Source organism: Zalophus californianus, chromosome 8, assembly GCF_009762305.2.
Source record: "Zalophus californianus isolate mZalCal1 chromosome 8, mZalCal1.pri.v2, whole genome shotgun sequence".
In the NCBI taxonomy this organism is placed as follows: Eukaryota; Metazoa; Chordata; class Mammalia; order Carnivora; family Otariidae; genus Zalophus; species Zalophus californianus.
Window position 1 is genome coordinate 66681404 of NC_045602.1, and position 24675 is coordinate 66706078.

A 24675-nucleotide genomic window follows, 5' to 3' on the forward strand; every position below is an offset into this window, starting at 1 on the left:
GGGGCGCTCGGGTGGCTCAGTCAGTAGAGCATGTGAGCCTTGATCTTGGGCTTAGAAGTTTGAGCCCCACATTGAGTGTAGAGATTATTTAAAAATAAAATCTTTAAAAACAAACCCCCCCCAAAACCCAAAAAATTAAATTTAAAGGTACATATCACAATAATTCTACCCTAGGTTCTCACACAAGACACACTTCAAAAAAACAAATCAAAATGCAATAAATGACGGGTCGATTTATCCTACCCTCTCGAGCCCCAGTGCCCGCAATCTCACCCTCTCGAAACTACTTTCAGGGCAGCCATCATGGTCTTGAGCAGAAGCCTCCTTTATTTTTTGAGTTTGTTTAGCTTGACCCAAAACTCTCAAAGAGGATGAGGTAACAAGACCTGCTTGCTTGGGGAACAAAGAGCAGAGACAAAACTCACTACAGGCGAGATGGGGCCTCACTATCTCTTACAGGACTCCGTTCTTGAACACAGGGGCAGGGAGAGAGAAACTCTGTGTTTTTACCCGGGCTCAAGAGGCGATCCTGTTGGTAGGCTAGTAACAGGGCAGAGGTATATGGGTCGGTCTGCATACAGACTCGTGCGGCTGTCAAGTTCCAGGGTGGAGCTCAAGTTAAAAATAAGGCTTTCTGGCAGCCCTGCCAACCAGCAGCGTCATAGTTTCCCGGTGACGTCACTACAGGTGTGGGGCTCTATCCCTGGGCGTCAGTGTTTGGCTCGGTCCCACCACCACCTATGGAACTACATGTGCTCTGGTACAATTTAGCATCTATTTTCAAACCGAGACCAGACAAAACCTGTTGGGTCAGTTACAGGGACTGCTTTAGGGTTCATAAACAAAAGTCACATCAGAGACAGCCGCAGTAGCTCTGGGAAAGAGAATGGGAATAGAACTTTCAGTGTAGGCTGACAATTCCCCTGCCCAAAAAGGCACCACGAACTGATCAGAAGCTCTGTGTTTCCAAGGAGATGACAAAACACCAGCCTCTCCCTCCACCCCCAAAATAAAAAGTGTGCAAGGAAAAGAACGCAAAAAACATCAGAGACTACTGAATTCAATTCTTGCCACCTTGTAACGGCAGCTCAGATTTTCCAGACAATCTGTAAGAGACAGATTTAAAATTATTCCATGACCTCGTGGGATACAGATTCACCTTGGAGCCAGTGCCCGAGTCTGGCCCTGCAATTTCCAGCACCGTGCCCTGTGTAACAGGGGACACCAGCCAAGATCTTTCAGACCAAGGGTAGTAACCTCACAAATTACCAGAACAAGGCCACTTAATTACAGTTCAAGAACATCAGCTAGACTCACAATGGTACACAGGAATTTTCCCGACATGCTCATCTCACTATCAAGGTTCTTCTTCTCAAAAACATCATTAATTGCAAAATTCATCAGGAAACACAAGTCCACACTTGATTTTTTCAAAAAAATTCTCTGACCTATGGTGCAAAGTCACTTAATAATAGTGCCACTTACCAGCCTCTCTCCGGAGAGGACTTCCAGGAGCTTGATGAGCATCCGTCCATCTCGAAGGTCAGTGTACAGGTCTGTGATCCGGCAGGACACTCGGGCGAGGTGGGAATTGACCCACTTGGTGAAGGTCTTCTTTTGCACGGCTTCGCGCTCATCTGCAAGCAGAAGAGAGCTCACTTTACCACCAATTACAGCATGGCCACAGCAGCTATGTGCTAGCAGGGTCAAAAGACCCCAAAGAACAGGAAAACTAAATTCTGAATGAAACCTCAACTTAGCTCCTCTTAAGCAAGATCAACTCTTCAGGAATGTAAGAACCATACAACCCTTGAACACATCCAAGCCTCTCAGCATACCACCAGCAGAATATCCTTGCTCTCATTCACTTCATTTTCTTTGCTCTCTGCTGAACAGGCCAGAGGATACAGTGGATCACAGGAGGGGTCCAGTGCAGCCCTGCCCAGTAGCATGACACTTGCTCAAGTTTCTAATGTACACGTTGCAGCTACTATTATTCCTCCAAAAGGCGTGTGCTAGGGAAGTACACAGTATAGGGAGGGATGTGGGTTAGAAAAACTAAGGAGACAGCAAGAAATTGCTTCCCTCATGTATAAAGGATCGGAAGATGAATTCACTCATGACCTTGACTTTAATGACACTCTTACCTGCCAAGTCACACGTCCCATGAATAACAGAGAAAATGGCAAGCAACTTGGTGAGGTACAAAGAGATCCAGCCGGGCACTGGGAGAGCAGGGCCTGGGCCCAAGGTTTCACCAAAAATGTGCTGAGATACTGGGTTCATTTCCATAAGATGGAAATTCATTGAAAATTCAACTGCTAGTTTATGGTCTAAAGTGTGGTAGTTGAACATCCAAGTCATCTAGGACACAGTATTAAGTTTTTCAAGCCTCAGTGAACAAGTTCTGTCCAATTCAAAGCCTAAAACGCTAGACACATCTGCCCAGAACTGGCCTTTCACATCCACACAAACAAGCTTCCAAACTTCTTGCCTCCGCAGAATGTTCTAAATGCAGGCTGCTGAAACTTTCAATAGGGATGCACAGAATGTACCCCGTACCCATTTGTACTATTTTCTACAGAGATACCCTTCTGTCAGTTACTCACCCCACTTCTGGTTCTGTAGCATGAATTTGCGCCAAAAGACCCAAGATCTACTCCTTTCAGTGTAAGCCCAAACCCACCAACGTGTTTATGCATTAATCTACAAAAAAAGGGAGCAGATCCCCCAAATTTTTTATGTATTTCACCACTACTAGGAGACAACTCAAAGGCCATCCTTGACTATAAGGGCATGTACCTGGTGACATGGGGATACTGGGTTCCCAGGCTGAACAGAGCATCCTGGGAGGTCTGCCGGGAAGGCTTCGCTGAGGCCTCCAGGTACCCTACCACAGGGAGGGAGCCAGGCGGAGCCAACAGCAGGTGAGCCTGTACTGCGGCCAGCCTGGCAGGTGAGGCAGCTGGCCACCTGCTGCGGTGAGCAGCTCAGCCTTCCCCTAAAGCAACAGTCTGTCCAGCGGGAAAGAGGGCCTTTCCCCGGGACAAACACCAACCCAAAACAGACAAAGGATCAGAAAGGGCAGGACTGAAGGAATGAGAAAAAGGTAATAAGCGGGTACAGTGCAGATGAAAAAGGAGCTGTACCAGTAACATCATGAGAGGTCACAGAGAAAAGATCACATGCATTATTAATCACACAATCATCATGATGGACGGCAACTTCATGACACTGACACAGAGAGCTGTATTTCTGCCTGAAAGTTGGCGGTTTTGAAAGAGGGGGTCCAGAGCAGAATACAAAAATATTAAGCTTCTCCTAAGTACGTTTCACAGATAGCAAGTAACTCCTGGTTCAGATGTATTTAGGGTCAACTAATTTTTTTTAATTGTAATACATTTTATGTGCTACACTGGAGTTGGAAGTGTCTTTAATAAAGCCCTTGATGGGTATCGAGGCTGTTATTAAAAGGGTTTGGGCTCAAAGTCACTACACCACACCCAGCCTATCAAGGGAACAAGATCAAAATGAGAACCTGCTTGGATTATGGTATTTCTAAATAAACAAGCACAAAAGGTGTTCCTCAGCCAACTGTCACTCCTTTGGGTGAATCTCACCGTACAGAAACACTCCTGGCTTCTTTCAAGTTCTGAATTAACAGGTTCCTTTACAAGGGGATTCCAGAGATTTGCTTCAAAAGACAGTAAGTGCACTCGCCCAGCACCTAGTTCTGAGAGTGGCAGATCCAACCCGACTCTCCTCCCCTAGGAGGAGTCTGCTCCACTGAGCAGAAATAAAACTGTTCCACACAGCCTTAGGATCTGTGTGAGGCGGGCTCCTCAGGTCCCCAGCAACTCCAGAAGAAGGGAGAGAAGACGAGGAAGAGGAAAACTTCAACAAAAATAAAAGGAGAGGAACGAGAGCTTGCTTTCTTGTCCTCACTCCTGCGTTCTTCTATGCTCCCCACACAGCTTACGAGCAGACCCCAGGTCACGTAAGCATGCTAGAAAAGTCACATAAGGCCTAAGTTCCTCCAGCTCGCGCCATGCACTGGAAAAGGCACAGAAGATTCCATCCAAGGACTGGACCAGAACCAACACTCTCGTGACACACTAGGGGCAGGAAATAGGCTCAGCAGTGAGACACAAAGTCCAGTCAGCTTAGTGTGTCCTCTTACTACGGATGGGTCGGTGAACAACAAATACTTCTGAGGCCTAAAGGAGGGGAAAGGGAGGGAAAAAAATCCACCCAGCAGCCTAGCTGAGGATGAGGCAGCGTGTCCTTGGGGACTCCGTCCTTTGTTCCACCCTTCCTGGGAAGGCACGATGACATCATCCTGCACTGGCAACCCGGCGAGACCGGGGCAGATTAAGCCAGCCGGCGGCCTGAGGAGGAGCAGGCAGCCCCTGGCACAGACGATGGCAGACGGTCCACAGGCGTGTCTCCACGCTTGAGCCGCTGTCACTGTGCCAGACTTGCGTGAGGAAGCGGTGGGAGGAGCCAAGGAAGGACAGCCCACTTCTAGTCCTACCAGTATGAGGCAAACCTGGTAACAAGAAAAGGGAGCCCTTGCAAACCCCATACTGATTTGGTTATTTAGACCAGGGGTTCTCAACTCCCCTCAGAACACCAGACATGGGCAATGTCTGGTGACATTTTTGACTGTCGTGCCTGGGGGGGGGCGGGGAGGGGTGCTACACTGGCATCCAGTAGATAGAGGCCAGGGATCCTGGTAAACATCCCATAGTGCACAGGACAGCCCCGGCAACAAGGAATTACCCAGCTCAAAACGTCAGGCGTGCCCAGGCTGGGAATTCCTGGTGTAGACATTCTGGGCTCCCACCAAAAGGAGCTGGCATTTGTAGCGTCTCAGACGCACTTCCCAGAGAGCGAGAGGCCCCCGCGTTGGGGGGTGTTGTTCAGTCATGGCTCTCTTCGGCCCCTGCCACAGCACCCTGATGGTGTGCACGCTGGCTGCAGCAGGAGCACTCACCACGCCCTCCACCCCACCCATCCCACGAAGCACTACTTCCTTGCAAGAAAGAGCAGCTGCCTCTGTCTGTGCCTCCAGGACAAGCACAGGGCGAGGCTCAGTCTGGGCCAGTGTGACCACGGCCACTTCTGTCCCCAAGCCAAATCATGCCTGCATCTGCTCCCAACAAGCTGACATGGCTGAGCCTTACACTACACGGGGGCAGGTTCCCCGTCCCAATGCCCCCAGCCCTGCTCATAACCTGCTAAATGCTGCCTCCCAGAACAGGCACCTCCACAGCCCTATTCCCGGGAAGGACCTCTCAGCTGTTGTCAGTCCATGCCCCCTCCCCACCACACTGCATTTATTTAGAGGGACTGACCTCAGGTCTCTCTAGCATTGGATGAGAGGAGGTGAAGTGCAAAGTGCCCGGCTTGTTCTAACTGTTCACTAAATCAGCTCCTTCTCTACTGGCCCAGCAGAGCAGCCAGCGCTCTCATCAATTCAAACCATTTGAGATGCAGGATCATGGAGCCACATGGCCGCAGGGTGCAACCAAGGCTTTACAAGTCCTCTAAAACAACACTCTTTCTAAAGCAAAAACATCCCTTCCACCGTACCTGGGCCAGCTATTTAAAAATCCCAGAAAGGGAGGAAACTATGTGAGTGGACGTGGCAGTAGGTTGTCAACAGTCTTACAGAAAGGAAACAGTTTGTTCTTTCTTTTTTTATTAAGATAATAATAGCATCACTGAGACTTACTTTGTCCTAGGTACCTATCTATGTGCTTTACAGTCAGGTAGAATTAGTAACTTTCCAGGCAGGCTTGCTCTAAAGCCTGGCTTCTCAAATACTGCAATAATGCCCCTAGCACGACATTAAAACACAAAACCAAACACATTTCCCACGATACAAAACAAAGAATCACCCATCATCTCACCATCCTAACCCAAGTCCTTATTTTGTGAAAGGGTCTGCTCCATCACTGGGAAACTCCAACTATTGTACAGTGTCTCCATCCAGTCTACATGTCTCTATGGCCCAGCAAAGCTCACTCCACCTACAGAGACACGGGTCTACAGAGAATATGGGTCTCCTCCCTCTTCCACATAAGGGCCTTCGGGTTTAAAGATTCCTCACCGACACCTCTTTGCAATGAGTGGCACAACGTGGTAGGCAGAGTGGAAACCAAGATGGTACCTGAGGACACGACCACCTCTGGTAGCCTCGCATCAATGCATACCAACCAATGGAAGGCAGGACTTGAGGCACTTACAATGCTAGCAGCCCAGAGACAGGAAACATGGGGAACCAGGTAAAGGAAGGGCAGAAGGAATCAGAAGCGCCCCCCCCTTCAGGGGAGGGGGCCTGGTGAGTCTATGTGTCATTGCAGGAGTGGGAGTCGGGAAAGCTACTCTCAAAATAAGCCTCCAGACCCACTGATTCTACCAAAATGTCCTCAGAACCCTGAAAACCTGGGAACCAGAAGTGGTTCCAGGTGTGAAGATCCAGCCAGCTAATTCTTTGGCACCATAGGCTCAGAGAAAAATAGGCCAGCCACCCGGAAAACGAGAATCACTGAGAAGAAGAGAAAACCCAATTTGAGTGGCAACACCTGCATCAGCTTCTGATCCCTGGAAGGAGTGAATCGTAGGTAAAATTCTACTATGGTGTGCTTTCTTGACAACGGAATTTGATAAGATGGTGCGCCTGCAGTTACATCATCATGCATCTGAACAGCAACTTGCACCTTCTCTGCACAGCAACTCTGTCAGGGAGGTGGGACACGAGGGGTATCTCCACCAAAGCTCAAGACTTGGTGAGGATAAGCACTGCTCTGCATCATCAACCAGTAAGAAGCGGAGCCGGCATACGCCGGGTGTCCTTAGGTGGTGCTCCGTCTCTTCCACCGTTCAGGCAGGTTAAAAGGAATTAGGATGCACGCATGGATACACCTTCTTCTTTAAGTACCTAGATTTACTGTCTTTGGGTTTTGATAAATAACTTAAAAATTTTAAAAGATGGTTTACCAAAAAGAGATGAAATATTTATAACAGAGAAACATTCTTGCCTAATTTTAACCAAAGGTTATGAATATCCTCTCCATCATCATCCCCTTCGAAGCACATACCTGACTTCTGTGCTTTTGAGGGAATGACTATCATCAATACTAGAAGACTGTAATGCTTCGACATTTATTTACTCTGGAAAATTTGCTGCAACTGGAAAAACAAACACTGTGTTAGCATAAGTTAAGCTAAAGGAGACAGAACTAGCTTTGATGAACAGAAGGGCATTGTGTGATGGAAATGATTGTATAGCATCTTTTGGCAACACCCCATGCACAGAGTGCTAAACAAAACCACATTCACCATATGCCACAATTCTGGCTATGAAAGGGGATGGGAGCCAGGGGCGAAGAAAGGCCTGAAGGCATGGAACATTTCTGGATGGAAAATAAGGGAAATACAGAAAGAGGAACTGACAAAAGACCCCACGTTCACTATTCCCTCAAAGACTAGATTTATACCTGGCTGCAGAGAGCAGATCTTTCTTCTACTTTTCAAATAGTCTGAACCTGCTGGTATAACCCAAGAATATTTTCTTACCAGGATCTTCTTCAATTGCGCTAAGATAGTGGCCTGTCTGAAGGAAGAGGTGGCAAATGTACAATTTTTCTCTAGACAGACTGATAGCTATGTTAGATGTAGATGTGGGTTCACAGTAGGAATTGAGAAACGAGAACAAAAGCTGAGAAGAAATCAAAAGGAGGTGATGGAGCAAGCATCCCATGAACACAGCCACATGACTGGCTATTTAAATGGACAATATTATAGCTATCTGGGTAAGGACTAATCTGAAGTTGAGAGTATTAATAAGCTCCAGTATTTACAAAGCACCTACTGTATGTGAACTCTGTGTTCTAGTTAGTCTAGCTGGGAAAACAAAGTGGAAAGTCAAAAAATAACAAAAGATATTACAAAGGAGTACAGGATCAGCTCCCAGGAGAATGATTTCAAGATGTGTTTCTGGGTGTTTGGAAGAAAAAGTTCACTATGGATGAGCTTTTCTTCATCACTAAGGATGGCTTCAGGCCCTGTCCTTCAACAGTCACTTTAGTCCCTCGTGTCCTTCTCATTCTTACCCATCCTTTTTTTTTCTTTTTTTAAGTTTTTATTTATTTATTTAAGTAGTCTCTACACCCAATGTGGGGCTGGAACTCGGCACCCCGGGATCAAGAGTCGCATGCTCTACTGACTCAGCCAGGTGCCCCTCATTCTTACCCATCTTAAACATTACTGCTGTAGTTGCCTTCCCCAAACAGTGCTTTCTCAGGTTACACCACTGTGCCAAAACCTTCAATGGCTCCCAGCCATCCACAAGAGGGTCCAAATTGCTGAGACAGGAGTTCAGGGGTCCAGAGCAGCCTCTGCAGAGGAGGCACACTTTCCTCTGGGATCCTCCCTAACACATCAACAGGTCTTAACGTTCTCAACTCTCACACCTTGCACATTTCTTTGTTTAGACCATTCTCCTCACCTGAAAGGCACTCCCTCTTCCCTTAGTCTTCCCTGAAGACCCAGGCCCAGATTAGCCCTTCAGCAGGCCAGCATTTGATGGGTGTGATCTCTTTTTATCATGTATCCTGTGTCCTTTTTCTCCTCAACTAGCCTGTAATTGCCCCCAGGGAAAGGACCCAATTCTACCTCTGTTTAGCACCTCACCATATACATGCCTGGCAGAGTGAGTACAGTGAGTACACAACAAGCATCTGTTGAATGAACCAGCAAACTTGCAATGCCCAACAGAGGCACTCAATAAATCCTGGGGCTACTGGAGGTCCTACCGAAATTACTGAGGAGAGAAATTTCAAATCACCTAAAACGGGGCCTAAGAAGTTAAATGTTATCACTGTACAGCAACTAAAACTCTTTCACAACTGAATTGCTTCTTGCAATTGTTCCTCAAGGTCTGATAAATGATAAAATACAGTTTTGTGGTGTGGTCTTTCAGAATAAAAAGGGGTCTAAAGCTAACCTGAAAAGTTGCAAAATTTTTTATTTTTCATTTTGTTTTGTTTTGTGGCAATTGCCATCACATACGTATACAGTAGAATGAGGCAGCAAAATACATAAGAGTGTCATTATAACAGTATTTCAACATGACCAAATAGGCCATTAGTCAACAAGACTTAATTTATACTAATTTTAACAATTTATCCATTAAAACTCAATTCTCCAGTTAAAAAAAAAAGAATCCTAATTCAAAACAAAAGACTACAGTAGGGTGGAGTTCCCATATGTGCCTTGGCTTGAAAAAATAAATAAATCATTTCCCATGAGCAACATGCAAAACACAGAGCAGGAAACCGGAAACAGGCAACTGGATGTATTGATAATAGAGAATCAAACTGTTATCTTGAGGCAGCAGAAGGAAGGAAACTAATCTTTTGACTAAAGGCCTCCCTGGGACGGGTTAGTCTGCGTGTGGGCGGGCCTTCAATTATGTTTGCTGATTTGTATATAAATAGAACTTCAGTTAAAATATTTTTCCTAACAGTTTAACCTGCTTCATGGACAAAACACATGTAAACATCTGTTCTAAGTGCATGTGTAGCAAATACGCAATTCTCTGCTAACACTTAACAGTCTGATATGCAGACTACAGAACAACTGTGAACTCTATATAACCTTGCACCTACCATTTACGTCAGTGGAGCAGGCCCTGCCTGCAGCTTATAGCAGGTCTTTCTTTTGAGTAGACCAGCCCAATTCTGTCAACTGGAAACTAAGACATTGCAGAGGGAGACTCACAATAATGAACTGAGAAAGAAGGCCAATTCTCAAGGGTCCTGCCTCCCAGTCATGGTCATCACTTCAAGGCGAGCCCCTTACAGTCACAATCCACAGTCAAGACTGTGGAGGAGGCTAAGGTGATGGATGGTAGGGGAGAACTCTGAAAGCAAATGGCTGGAGGAACACCACTGACTCTTCTCAACAAGAGCAAAGCTGAGGGGGCACCTGGGTGGCTCAGGTCGTGATCCCAGGGTTCTGGGATCGAGCCCCGCATCAGGTTCCCTGCTCCGCGGGAAGCCTACTTCTCCCTCTCCCACTCCCCCTGTTTGTGTTCCCTCTCTCACTGTGTTTCTATCAAATAAATAAATAAAATCTTAGAAAAAGGGGCGCCTGGGTGGCTCAGTCGTTAAGCATCTGCCTTCGGCTCAGGTCATGATCCCGGGGTCCTGGGATCGAGCCCCGCATTGGGATTCCCGCTCCGCAGGAAGCCTGCTTCTCCCCTCCCACTGCCCCTGCTTGTGTTCCCTCTCTCGCTGTGTCTCTGTCAAATAAATAAATAAAATCTTAAAAAAAAAAGGCGCAAAGCTGAGAACTGGGGTGAAGTAAGTAGTGTAAAATGCCAAAACCAGGAGGGAAAATTAAATGCCTTTAAAAAATAGAAAAATTTAATGTACATGTGCAAACTAAAAAATAAAACAAATAAAAAGCAGACACAGACCCATCAGTAGAGAGAACGAAGTGATGGTTGCCAGAGGTTAGGATGGGCAAACAGGTGAAGGGGAGTGGAACAGTCAGGCTTCCAGCTATGGAATGAATAAGTCAAGGAAATAAAATGCACAGCATAGGGAATACAGTCAATGGTACTCCAATAGCGTTGTATGGTGGCAGATAGGAAGTAACACCTGGGTGAACACAGCATAATGTACAGAGTTGTTGGATCACTCTGTGTCAATCATATTTATATTTATATAAATATATTAATATATTTATTTCATTTCTATTTATATTATAAAAATAATAAAAGCAAATTCATCAAATAACTTTGATTTCTGGGGAAATTCACCTTGATAAGAGTTATTAGATGAACTTGGAAATGTTAATGTTTTATATTTATTTTAAAATATTAAAAATGCTTCATAGGAAAAAATATAAGTACATGATAAAAGGAAATGATTGGCTCCAGTGCAAAATAATTCATCAATGAAGCTTATTTTAAAAAAGGATGTTATTTATTTTACTAAAACTCTGAATTGTACATAATTTTCCAGGAATGCTATTAAGTAATACTAAATTTCATTATACTATCTAAAAAATTACTGTCAGTACCCTGATTCATACCGGTCATTCCAAAGGAATTACTATAGCTGCTATAGTAGCAACAATAACATATTAAATTTATTGAGCCCATGTGCCAGAACATCTTCTCCTTTAAATCTATTAATTTATTTAGACCCACTGTTATTAGATATATTTATTATTATTCCAAGGTTACAGCTGAAGAAACAGGCATCCTGTGCCAAAGGTTACAGTCATTAAGTGATTATAACCAACAGGTTTCATAAACCTTGGGCAATGGGATTATGATGGATACTGAGTAACAACATCTCATTTATTTGACACCAATAACAGATTTCCCCCCCCCCACAGTATTTAAAATAAATGCAACTTAATCCTTGGAAGTTTGTAACTATAATTGTGTTTTGATGAAAATGTTTCTGAATTTTGTTGCATATGCCTGAATAAACAAAATATGATAGAGGAGCCTGGGTGGCTCAGTCAGTTAGGTGTCTGACTTCAGCTCAGGTCATGATCTTGGGGTCCTGGGATGGAGCCTGTGTCAGGCTCCCTGCTCAGCGGGGAGTCTGCTTTTCCCTCTCCCTCTGCCCCACCCCTGCTTGTGCTCTCTCTCTCTCAAAGAAAATCTTAAAAAAAAAAAAATCCAAATACGATAAAGATTTAACAAGCAGTGCTATCATGAGCCTGACATTTCAGCAGGAAAAGGCCTGAAGCTGCAGCCAGGGAGAGTCACAGCTGGACCAAGGATAAAGTCCGTCCTATGTGGCACCCATGCATTGGTGGATGCTGTGTTAGGGCTGTCATTAACTTCACCTTGCCCATTAAGACATCAGTTCTAACTAGAAGAGGCACAGAAAGAGTGTGGTGATTTGCCTGAGGGCATGTGGCTAGCAAAGGCACATTCAGGATTAGAACCCTCATCTATATGAGCCCTGAAGAATCCCAAAACCCCTCCTCACACCACCATCCCACACTGCCTGAGGAAAGTAAGATTATTACCCTCCCAAAACAACACCCATCCACTCAGGTCAGCTCCTTTGTGACTGAAAAGATCAATTTAAAATAGGCACCAGCAAACTCTGGCCTATAGCCTGTTTTTGTACAGTCTAGGGGCCAGAATGTTTTTTCGTATTGGGGGTGGGGGAGGCGCACTGAAGGAGAGTGGGGAGATATGCTGGAGACCCTATGTGGCCTGCAAAGGTTAATATAGTTACTACTATCTGGCCCTTGAAGTTTCATCAGTTCCTGGTTTAAACATTTTTGGAGTATCATTAGTCCTGTGTCCCCCTTTGTTAGCTTCCATTTTCAAATCAAAATCAGCTTAGCAAATATGCACTGAACACTTGCTATGATCAAAATACCATATGGGGAACCATTTGAATTTCTACTACTAAACATGCAGCCAGGTTGATACGCCTCATTTTTTTTTTTTTTAAGTTGGATTACTAGGATGCTGCCCACATGTCAGATCAGCCAGGGGGTGAACTCCAGGGCCTCTCCCCTCCCCAACTGAGGAGAATTTTTCCTTGAAACAACAGGATTAAAAGTGCTACCCCAGCAGTCAGGAGGGACACAACACAGTGGAAACCACAGGCCGGAACTCAAGGCTGTACCTACATGTTCAAAGGATGAGGAAAAGTCAGGAGGCTTGAGGCCAGATTTCCCAACTTCCCACTTCCTGTGTGCACAAGCTTCAGGTCCTTGGTTCTTACCCTGATATATACACTTTATTCACCATCGCCTCTCCTCCCCCAGTTCTCTCTGGAAGGAAACTGAAGAATATTACGTTCTAGGTAGATTAGGGTAATTTGTAATATCCTCAAAAAGTGGAAAAAGCTTAGAACTAAACAGATACCACATCCTTAAGTATCCAACTTATATGGGAGAATGCTAACATTAATACAGACTAGGACAGAATTTTTTAAAGGGCAACAACCATAATGAGTACACTAAAACTTTATAGAAGGTAATTTCATTGCAATATATGGGGGGAGGGGATTACCTTCTTAGCAACAACTAAAGCAGCAGAAAATAATATATCCTAATCAGGTTATCATCTGGCACACAAATTCACTGGTTAAAAATAAAATCCTTTACTTCATTTTCAAGGGCTAAAGGTACGTTTTTATTATAGGAGCCTGGGAATTAAGTGGAAGTGGTGAGAATTAGAACTTACTATGTTTCTTTTTTCATGCAATGCACAAAAAAGGTCGCCATACTGTTCTGTGAACAATGTAGCTGGTCTGAGCCAGTCTATTAAAAATCAAATAGTGTGTGCCCTGGCCCTAACTTATATTCTCTCTTCTCCAATTTCCAGAATTCTTAGGGTCAACAGTGCAAGGAGAAAAACAAATCTCTTTCACACCCTAGAGTTACATTACTGTAGGACATGCAAGATTCAAAAGGATACTGCTGTACCTCAATGCTTTCAGAAAGGCTGATGCTGCCAATAGGCTAATACTGCACAAATTCTAGCCACTCAGCATAGTTTCTGATAGTTGTCCCATTTAAGGAAGATGTCCAACTTACCTCTAATTCACTATTCCAAAGAGCTAAAGTCCAAGAAACTCTTTATAAAACCAGAGAGACACAAAGATAAGAAGGAGGGGACAAAGACCTAAAGGTCACCACAAAGCAGTCCACTTTTCATGGATGGCACAGTGCTTACTATCATGATCATTTCCTAAATGAATCAGTTGTGGAAGTGCCCTTCTAAGATAATCTATCATGGAAGTCCTCCAAATACGGTTATATCTGTAAATTCAATCTGCAAAGGATCAGCATTTTGGAACAAAGAATGTTATAGTAATGTCAAGTTATCACTTGGAACTATACAATTAGGACAAGATTCCAATTAATGAGAAATTTAAAAACAAATAAACGAAAACACAAAAGAATTTAGAAACTGGCTCCTGTCCTAAAGATCATTACAAATTAGTCACCTAAATCCCTGTGGCAGTGACCATGACTCCCTGTAGAAACTATCAGGGTTGAAATGGAAGACTGAGAAGTTGAAATAACTAATGGTTGTGACAAGATTTTTTTTTTAAACGCCTCATGTCGTAAAGATAAGCTGCTTCCTGGACTGAACTAAAGAATTTTTGAGTTTAACACTATTTTCTAAATGATATTCCAGTATACCAAACCAAAATTTTCACTTCTCATTGAGTGAGAACAGCACATGTTCTACACCAGTACCCAACATTCCAACATTCTGCCATACAGGCCTCTTCTCATTCTTGTTTCCTCTTGAGTTCATCTATTAACCAATGAACAAGCATTTATTGAGTAACTGGTCCAAAGGCACTGGGAAGGGCACCTAAAAGCATTAAGAGTCCTTTCCTAAAATAGCAAGAAATTTTCAATTCCTTGAGAATTGGCAGCATTTGATAACTGATGCCCACACTCAACCACCATTTAGTTATTTTTAAGATCTATTAAAAGGAAAAAGAGAAAGTTATCACTCACAGGGTCAAACCCTGAAAAACAATTCTGGTAACTTCCTTTGTGGCTTTACTCAACCTCACACACAGAATGGTTACACAAGATTTCCTATAAAGCCAAATAATACAGAGTTTTGGCAGACAGATCCTTTAAGTACACAATGTACATTCCCTTGTTTTAATAAAGGAGGACAGAAAAAGTGGCGGAAAAAAAGACCTCAGATTCAGCCCCTATGATGACCTAGTCAACAGGGTGGGTGGCACCAAGGGATCCCTAATCAAAGGAAGACAGTTCAGTTTAAAAGAGTTTGTTTTAATTATTAATAGGAACACTAATCAAAGCTTTAAGTGCAGTTTCATATAACACAATGCACAAGGTGTGACGTAGACCATACTGAATCTTTATAGCTTACAGCCAGTTATGTACCTTAATTCTTTCACGTGACTAAAGGGGAGGAAAAAGGGCATAAATAGGGAGCCAGGTTCTTCTGTTGTTCTATTTGTTGTGGAAACGTAAATCTGTTGCACAGTATTGCTTAACCTAAATGCAAATCCCTTCCCACAACACAGAAAGCCTACCTTTACAATATCCCAGAATGCGCTCCCACCCACATGCAGGACCCCCAACCTCAGGACCCTCCCATCCCTATAAGCAAGGCTTTATCTCCCACCCCACAGAGTCAGGTCCTTGTAACAGGTGAGGGGACCTGGCTGTTTGTAGTGCTGCCAGTTTGTGAGGTAATGGGGGAGGTTAAAGCAACCCTGTCACAGGAGAAGTATTTCTGCTGTTACCTAGATACGCCTGGGAAGCAGAATGCTATGGCTGATTTGTTCTTCAGGGACATTTTATAGCTTAATGAAGACTTTAGTTGTTTCTCCTCAACAGCCTGTATAAAGATAATAATCTTGGAACTGGGTGGGAAGGGCTCAAAGCCCACAGATGTTCCGCTGAGGTGGCAGAAAGTCCCACTTCCAGGACTAGGTGAAAGTAGGCAAAAATAAACTAACTCTATCCCATGGGCAAATCCTGCCACTTACTGAAAACATGGAGAAAAGGACACACTACCGTGTGTGGTTGGTGGGAGGGTAAATGGCAAGAGCAAACCTAAAATATGCGTTTCCTCCATCTACCAATCACACCAGTGGGATATTTACTTTCTAGAAATACTTGTCCAAGCACCAAAGATGTAGAAGATGCAGATGGCAGATTTTTAAAAAAAAATTGTAAAGAAAATGGGTATCAGCAACAACAAAAGAGGAAAGACCAGAAACTATACATATATACTAACAGGTTAATTAAAATAAGACAAAAACAAATAAATAAATAAAATTAAGACGCATTCATGTAAAATAATAGTATGTATGCATTAAAAAGAGTAAGGGAAATCTGCATTATACAGGTTTAGGAAGTTGGCCATGAATGAAGAGTCATAGAACAGTGTATATATTTAGTACGATCCTATGGAGATACCTATATATCTATGTATTATAGATATATATTTAAATGTAAATGTAAACATATCTATATATTATATATATAGATATATTTAAATGTAAATAAGCAAATAAAAAGGTATGCATGGCTACTTCCCAAATATTAACTATAATTGTCTCAAGGGAGCACAACCAGAGACTGGAGGATTTCCACTTCTGTACTCCTGGACTGTTTGTTGTTTTGTTTAAAAAAAAAAAAAGGAGCACATACCATTTCTGAAATATTCAAAGGGCATTTCCATTTGAGGGGAAAACATACAATTCATCTTAATTTGGTAAGAGAACCCAGGCTCACAAATGGGTCTGAGATTGGTGAGCAGGAAATAAAAAGGGCACCTGCTGGAGGAAAACATTCTCCCAGGGCACCACAAAAGGTCACATGCAAAATGCTGTCTTTGGTGAGTACTCTAAAATAAATAAAATGTCACCCTGAATTTTCATGCCTATCTTCTGGAGAATGCCAAATCAGTATTTAACTTTATAAAACATTTATAAGCAAAGTAAGGCAAACAAATATTAATTCTTCCTTTTAGTAGATGGAGAATTGAGGAGATTAATACAAAAATAAGTGACATTCACTGAAGAAACACTGAGGTCTTCAGGATGCTAGGGTAGTAGTTTGCAAACAGGTTCCACCTCAGATTTCATCTGTAGGAAAAACAAATGCTATCTTTAAAAAGTGTCTGAAAATTGCCATATGAAGCGCTGAGAAATTAGGATGCATGCTGGAAGGGTTTTCAGTTTAATAACACACCAGCCTCATCCACAGTTAATGCACTACAAGTAGTAAGTGGCAAAGGAGAGGAAGGAGCAAAGCATCTAGAATCATCTGACCAGAGGTGATTCAAGGGGTCAAAGCTTCACAGTTGAGGTTTGAGTCTAAGCGACATCACCAACCAGCCAAAGGATAAGATCAGAACCCAATGGGGGTTGATCTACCAGTGCTTCGGCTATACAAGTGGGAAGCTCCATGAACACGATCCCAAATGATCGGGGAATTCAATTACTGTCTTCCATACCCAACAGTATACTTAGGGTTTACTGAGCACTTACTGTAAGCGCCATGGACTCTTCTAAGCACTAAAACTCACTGACTTCTTTCCACCACCATATAAAGTAGACATTCTTACCAAACATGTTTTGCATAAGAGCAAACTAAAGCTCAGAGAGGTGCAGTGACTTGCCCTAAGTCACAAAGCACAGTCCCAAGGGTTTGAACCAAGGTCTGCCTTGCCAGCCCCCACTGTTCTAAACAGAATTCTACACTGCAAGGACTTTACCCGGCATCTGAGAAGAAACAGGAGGCAAGCCTGATACGTTTTTCCCCAGCTAAGGGGGGAACATCTTAAGTTATCCTGCAAACTTAATTCCTGACAATCTGAACACCAAGAAGTTTACTTATAATTCAAGGCAGAAACCCTCACCAAAAAGAATCCTCCACTCAACCGTGCTTCCAATTCCACCAGGATCTCTCACCAAGTCCCCACAAGGGAAGTGTATGTCTCTGCCCCGCCTGACACCATGAGGAGTACCAACAAGGACTCCTTTGCTTTCGGTCACCACCAATCCAAACCGAAGATCAACACTTTCCTTTTCCCAACCTCCATTAAAATTCTTCCTTAGACTCTGGAACCAGTGAGTCAAGAAAACTAGCTTTGTAACTGTCTGCCATCATGTATTTTAACAAACACATGAGATAATTTAAAGTATGCATCTGTTTAAAAAAAAAATCAATTATTGATTGAAGGCTTTGAATGGTTGAGGTTACCCAAAACCAGGCTTCCAGAGCCATCCTATTCTCGGCCCTGGTAATTACAGGTATCCCATACACCAAACCACAGAGCGGCATATGTGCAGCCAGGGGGGAGTGAAATGCCTGTTGTCTGGCACAGGGAAAGGTCCTCATTCCGTTTGGAAGTGAGCAGAGTCATTAGTTAATAAAAAGTATAGCTTGGGGTAATTAGCAGCAACAAAAACTTTTAGCTGAATTTCCTCCCTTTATCTTGAGGCAGTTCCTATAGACAGATGCTCAGGATTAATGAAGTTTAATGAGACCTGCAGCAGCTGGCTAATTAGTCAGTAAGGAAGAAGCAGTAATGACAAGGGAAAAAGGGTTTTACTCTTGTTATAAGCTCAGGCCTTGAACAGTTTTTTAAAACCGTGGGGCTATACCCCCAGGAAAATCCCTGAAAGACCTCCAAGTGGTCCCAAAGGGGGGGGGAGCATGAATGCTGTGCCACCCAAGGGTTGGCTCGCCAGCTGAGGGGTAACTATGGGAGACCAGAGGCACGGTGGCAGCTCAGTGCCAGCCACGATCCTCTGGAAAGCAACACCAACTGGTTAACACCAAAGGAAGCCCATGTCCTGGGCAAGCTGGACAGTCACCGTCTTACGTCTCACTGAAGCCCTACTGGGAATTCTCAATTCAGAGCATCCCTTCCTCCCCAACACTAAGAATATTAAAAAGGGTTATCAGTCATGAAGGAGAAGCACTTAGTGACTACGGACAACCCCTCTACTTTCTACCCTACACGTACCGTACACGTGTACTACCATTGTATTTGTTATGTGTGCATCTCATCTTCGCCACTTCTAGGCCTGGTACTTTTGGACATGTATGGTAAGAACCCAAATCCTTTGAGAATTAATTCACTCCTAGCAATACATTTCTCATTCTGTCAAACAATGAGGGAGGGAGGGAGGGAAGATTCTTTGGCTAAGAGAATCAGAATATCCTGGGATTACCACACCCACCCCATTGCCCCAGACACACAAATAAGCAGAGGACAGCAATACTACCGATCATCCCAATTCACAAGGCCTGTGCTTCAAGCGGCTTTCCCAGTAATATGGATGAATTTGTCCTCTATTTATTCAAGACACACACTGTGAAGAGCCAGGGTGGGCATTTAAAATGAAAGGTGCCCAGCCAAAGTGAGCCAGAAGCCTCTAAATGTTACTGGTTTCCTGAGTTTCAGATGCTTTTTTAGTTTCACACATAGTTCTATCTTTAACCACCACCCTGCACAGCACCAAGAAATAAAATCTACTCTTTATGGAACAAAAAAGTCACCCCAGAGTAACTCTCACAGGGGGTATTACTTCAAAGAAAAATAGCCTTAGAGTCATCATTGTCACGAAGAGGATTTGCTGGGGTTCTATCGAACCACTTGAAAGCTTGAATTTTTTCAGCTTTGGCTTCCCTCCCCCCACAGGGGCCAGAGGCTATTAGGACCAGTCTGCAAACTTCTTTCATACATGGCTTTGAAGTAAATGAAAATATTCCCGTTAGTCATTTACATAAAGAAGGTCATACAGGTTTGTCCTACCAATACCAGAGAACAGTTCTCATCAGCTTTTACCCCAGGAGAGGAGAAAAGAAACACTCATTCAAGTTCAGCATAGAGATTTGGGTTTATAACCTGTCTCCAAAGTAAATACAGTTAACTGCTGGTGGCTATTTACTTTTACAGTTTTAGGACCTCGCTGTCACATGGTACTTTCTCATAAGACCTGACAAACAATACAGTCACTTTAGTCAATGCATTTGGCTAGAACCGGTTCCTACATTCTCATCAAAGCTTTAAGACTCAAGTTCTACCTGAACCCCAAGGTCAAGAGTCAGGAGTTACTAGAACTCATAAAGGTACTTTTCAGAACTCCACACAGCAGATCTTCTCAATTCAAAAGCAGGACCAAACCGCAACACTCAGACTCACTGCAACGCCCAATCTTCAGCCATGTGCCCCAGCTAAGTGAGGATCTGGTCTGTGCACAGTTTTGGTATTGAGAAAGCTAAAGATTTCCCTGCTTGCTATGCTGTTCCTACTGTACAGACATGAAGTAACCCTCACTGGGGATCAGGTGTTTTCAGAAATGTCTTGCTTTGTGATATTACATGGCTTACCCATACAAATGGCCACACACTTGCTGTCATCTCCACAGAATCAATCCTAAAAGCAACAGCAGCTGATAACATGGTACTATATTCTCTCGCCTTGGGTGTCACTCTTCACACCTGTGGGGTATCACACAATGAATGGAATCCATCCTGACTATACGCTTGTCATAGCTCCTTCTACATTTTAAGTATGTTGCATCTCAGAAAAAAGGTAAAAGAGATCACTTGAACTATAGAAATCCATAAAATAAGGTGTATTCTCAAAAGAGATCAAAATGTGAGTTCACAACACATATGTCATGTAAGAGGGCTTTTCTATAGCACCATCAAGAGAGCATTTCTTGGGGGAAAAAAACAGATAGGCAGCACTGACATGGCACCTTTCAGTACTGCAACTGTCAGGCCTTCCAAAGAAAGATGTTAAAGGCCAAAGAAGAGAACAAACCCCAGTGTTCACCAACCCAATGGTCCTAACAGGAGCCTTGTAATTCCAGACTGTGCAAACAGCAGAATAACCATCATAAACACATGTTTAAAAAATGATCACCAGGAGGGGCGCGTGGGTGGCTCAGTTGTTAAGCACCTGCCTTCGGCTCAGGTCATGATCCCAGGGTCCTGGGATGGAGCCCCACATCGGGCTCCCTGCTCCGCAGGAAGCCTGCTTCTCCCTCTCACACTCCCCCTGCTTGTGTTCCTGCTCTTGCTCGCTGTCAAATAAACAAATAAAATCTTAAAAAAAAAAATTACCAGGAGACACTTGCCTGGGCCAAATTAAATCATTTCTGGAACTGGATGGGGGTGGGGGGAACTCTATGCAATAAGCATAAATCCCTTGCTCCTCTTATGCCAAATTTATAGCACAATGGACAGCAAACAAAAACACGCCTGCAGTTTTAGGGTATAACAACAAATAAGGATGGACTGGTGCTCCTCCTAAAAACTACTTTTACATCTGCTCTGGGAAAAGTCAAAAGGTGGCCTGAAAACAAAATACAAATAAGCAGCTGGAAGTCTTCCCTTTTACTTGACAGCAGCAGTGGAAGCAGAATAAAGGTAGCTTGACCTAAATGCACCAACAAATGCTCCACCAGTGAAATGTTTAAAGTGAAGAAAAATCAGCACACTCCAAGAATGTAAACTTAAAACATGGGTTCTGGCCCAACTCCATGTTCCTAGGTAACGCCATCACCACTGAAAACTGCCCCAGGCTTACCTTCTGTGTAGCCGATGCCGCAGGAGTGAGCATCACATCTTTAACTACAAAACTCTACTCCAGTACTACTACCCTTCACTCCAGGCTCTCCAAAAGTCTTCTTGCAAATAATGATGTACACCAGCAAAATACCAGGCAAAACAAAACAAAACACCATTACAAAAACCAAAATGTCTCAACAACAAAAACCCAATACTGCTGAAATGGAAGTGGCAAGTGTTGGGTATGTAACATGGTGACAACCTGTACCGCTAAGGGGGGAGGAGGGTTAGGATCAAGGAGCCTGCATGGTCAGCTGAGTCCCTCTTATTCTGCCAGAATTACCAAAGCAAACCAACCATCAAAGAAAAGGGAATGAAGACTCCCAGGACTAGGCAAGCCTTGAAGTTTACATTGCATTTACCATGCTGCCCTTCACTATCCCCACCAATTCGGAGTGAAAGTCACAACAAACCCATTACAGTTGGAGCCACATCAGGACTCTCCACTTCTGGGCAATCGCTTCCACCAAATCAAGGCTGTGAAGTCCTAACAAAATGCTAATCTGAGATCTACAAAAGCTTGGGCCTTAATCACCATGAGAGAAATGCTCCTGAGAGGCAGCATGAAAAACTGGTGGAGGCTTCCAAGTCCAGGCCAGGCAGCCTAGGCTGAAATCCCAACTCCACCACTTCCTAGCTAAGTGTCCTTGGGCAAAGCATCCTTTGTACCTCAGCTTCTTCATTTCCAAAACAGAGATAACTCTTTTCTAATAGGGATGCAGCAGGAAGCATATGAATCAATACATTCAAAATACTTAGAAAAGTGCATGAGGGTAAGTATCAAGAACCTTTCGCTGTATTACTATTACCACCACCGGGGTGGAGTTTAAAGTAGGGACCCATTTTTTCCTTCTCTCTGCATGAAGATACAGCTTTTCTTTTGCTCTCCTTCTCCTCAGTAGCCTGTTAGTTTCCCAACAGGACTTATTTTGTGAGCCCAGAGGACACAGAAGCCAGAAATGCTTGTGGGTTTTTTGTTTGTTTGTTTGTTTGTTTTTAAGCAGTGGGCACCTACCCAGCAAAGCCTTGCAGGAGCATTCGGTGAAATCAGTTACCACTGGTTACTGGTACTACTAGTAATACCCTCCATGCATTTATTTGCAGGAGCCTTCGCGTCTGTATCAGATGATGACTAACAGCCCTTTCTACCAGGTGAGAGAAATGAGATGCACGTCATTTGTGCGAGGTCATTTTACCCATTTCAGCTGCTAAGCACCTGATTCTCTGTACCTGTGCCAACATTAGCTGGATGCTGGCTAACAAAAAGGAGGCCAAAATCCCAACTACTACTAATAATAAGCACTAACAAGTGAAATGGAAGGGAAATATATATATATATCTCTCTCTCTCACATCCTAGGCAGATGTTAGCCATTTTCCCAACACGTCTCACTGTTTTTGTGGCCTTCTCGGGTCATGTCCCATCCCCACCCCCAAGCACCCACTACTTCATTATCTAATTCTGGTCCTACTTAAAGTTGCAGCTCAAATGTCAACTCCAAAAAGTTTCTCTCACATCTCACAACCCAGGGATGTCATGTGCACATCTTAGAACACCTGCCACTTTCTATCCAGTATTCCCTTTTAGAAGGCAGTGACTGTCTTACACCTGTGTTTTTAGAGTGCTTAGCATCTTAGCTTGCTCACCACGGCACTCGAGTGCTCGCTGAATTGTTGATTAAACAGGTGGATGGGTAGGATGGCTCCTTCAGCGATGTTAGAGCTGTAAGCATGTTCTAAAACTTTATCCTGCCTTCCTCCAGAGCTGATCCTCTTCATTACTTAGTAGGCACGTGCTACTCTATCCCAACAGCCAGTCTGCAACTGTGCATCAACTAGAGCACATTATAAGCAAGTGGCTTCCAGGTTATGTCAGCTGAGTTTTTAGGTCAGTTTCTAGATAACAATTCTTCCTAAGTAAAGAAATTGAAGCAACAACTAGAGCCAAAAGCTATCTTCCTGGGCCTACACACACCTCCCCTCCCATCAATGTTCCAGCTTTCAGTCACTAACTGAGCCACGCAGCAGCAGAAAGGTGAGGCAGATCTCGGTGACACCAAAATAAAACACAGACCAACGTCATTACGCAGCTTCCCCTCTAATTCCACCCCCATAACCTAAACTGAACTAGGTTCTGGAAGCTGCCCTAAGTACCGACCCAAACATGTTTCCGTCATGCTACAGGTCAATTCCTGTCTCACCCAGGAGAAAGGAAGACAGACAAGGTGTGCACGACTGCCTAAGCAGAGGCAAGTTGGGACCCAGTTTTCCAAATGTATGTAAACATTATTTTCCCTCTCCTTTTGGTTCAGAGGTTTGTGGACAGATTCAACTGAGTCCCTGATACCTTAGAGTTGAGCTGTCATACAGATGGACCGTCGCTGAGTCCCCACATCACTGCATCACAAGAGATTTCTGGCTGCAGGTTTTTGTTTTGTTTTGTTTTTATCTCTAACAACTCAAAATCCAAAGCCCTCAAAGTACTAGCACTGGGTCCTATCTATATGCATCTCCAAAGCTATATTTAGAAAGACCAAGGATTACTAACACCTGAATTTGGGCTATTACATGGTTCAACGTCTTCCCAAATACCCTAATGCATTTACCAAACACTGTATCCAAATGTGGGTGGATGTCAGCTCCGACCTTCAAGATAGGCAGATGCATTACCCCTCCTGGCAATGTCATGCCCCTTGCAGTATCAAGGATAAGCAAATTAGCAGACTTCATTGTTTTTAATGGAAGGATTTACTCATCAGTAGCGTGCAGTTTTATCAGAAATCAATACTTGAGAAACCTGATTGGTAAGCCTTTCATTTTTAATCTGTGTATTCAATTTGTTGCTTGGTTAAATGTGACACTTTAAAACACCTCTCAATTTGGCTGAATCCCTCATAAGAATAATTAAATACATGTGTTTCAAAGTTTAAACGAAATTAAAGTCTATAAAACTACCCATGTGTTAATAGATATGTACACTCTGCCTTGCTATCTACCTCTATATATATAGAAAAAATATATACTTTAAGTTCAAAGAAATGTTGAAAATGGCCCCTTCTTGCTGCAGAATTTTGCGAAGTCATCCATGTGTCACTTGCTGGCTAAGCGACCATGCCACCTCATTTCACCCTGGGGATCCTCAAGGCAGATATGATACCACCTACCTCACAAGCCTACTAAATATATAAATACACACACACACACACACACACACACACACACACACACACACTGAATATATACGTGAAAGCACCTGGTTCATACCTGGCTCTTGCTAGAAAGCCCACAAAAGCCCTTTCTTTTTTTTTAAGTTACATTCAGTGCAGGAGAAAGAAGCTTATGGGTGAACTCTGACATCACAGGTTATCAGTGGACTCATGAGCAATGGGGTGACAAGGGTGTGACCTCTGATTCCAAACCAGACTGCACCGCTCATGCCCTCACAGCACCACTGGCTTACTATTACTACATGGTGACACAGGCATGACCCATCCTGAACACAAGGTGGGCACGACCG

General features: G+C 43.6%; 1 protein-coding gene across 5 annotated transcripts in view; it reads right to left on the reverse strand.

Annotated features, from left to right (window-relative positions):
• SPTBN1 (spectrin beta, non-erythrocytic 1) overlaps window positions 1-24675 on the reverse strand; it is a 192669-nt gene that overhangs the window by 69466 nt on the left and 98528 nt on the right. For all 5 annotated transcript variants that reach the window (XM_027622169.2, XM_027622170.2, XM_027622166.2 and 2 more), the window contains one exon: window positions 1486-1637. In XM_027622169.2, the coding sequence (XP_027477970.1) occupies window positions 1486-1637 (152 nt within the window). The remainder of the gene's footprint in view (window positions 1-1485; window positions 1638-24675) is intronic.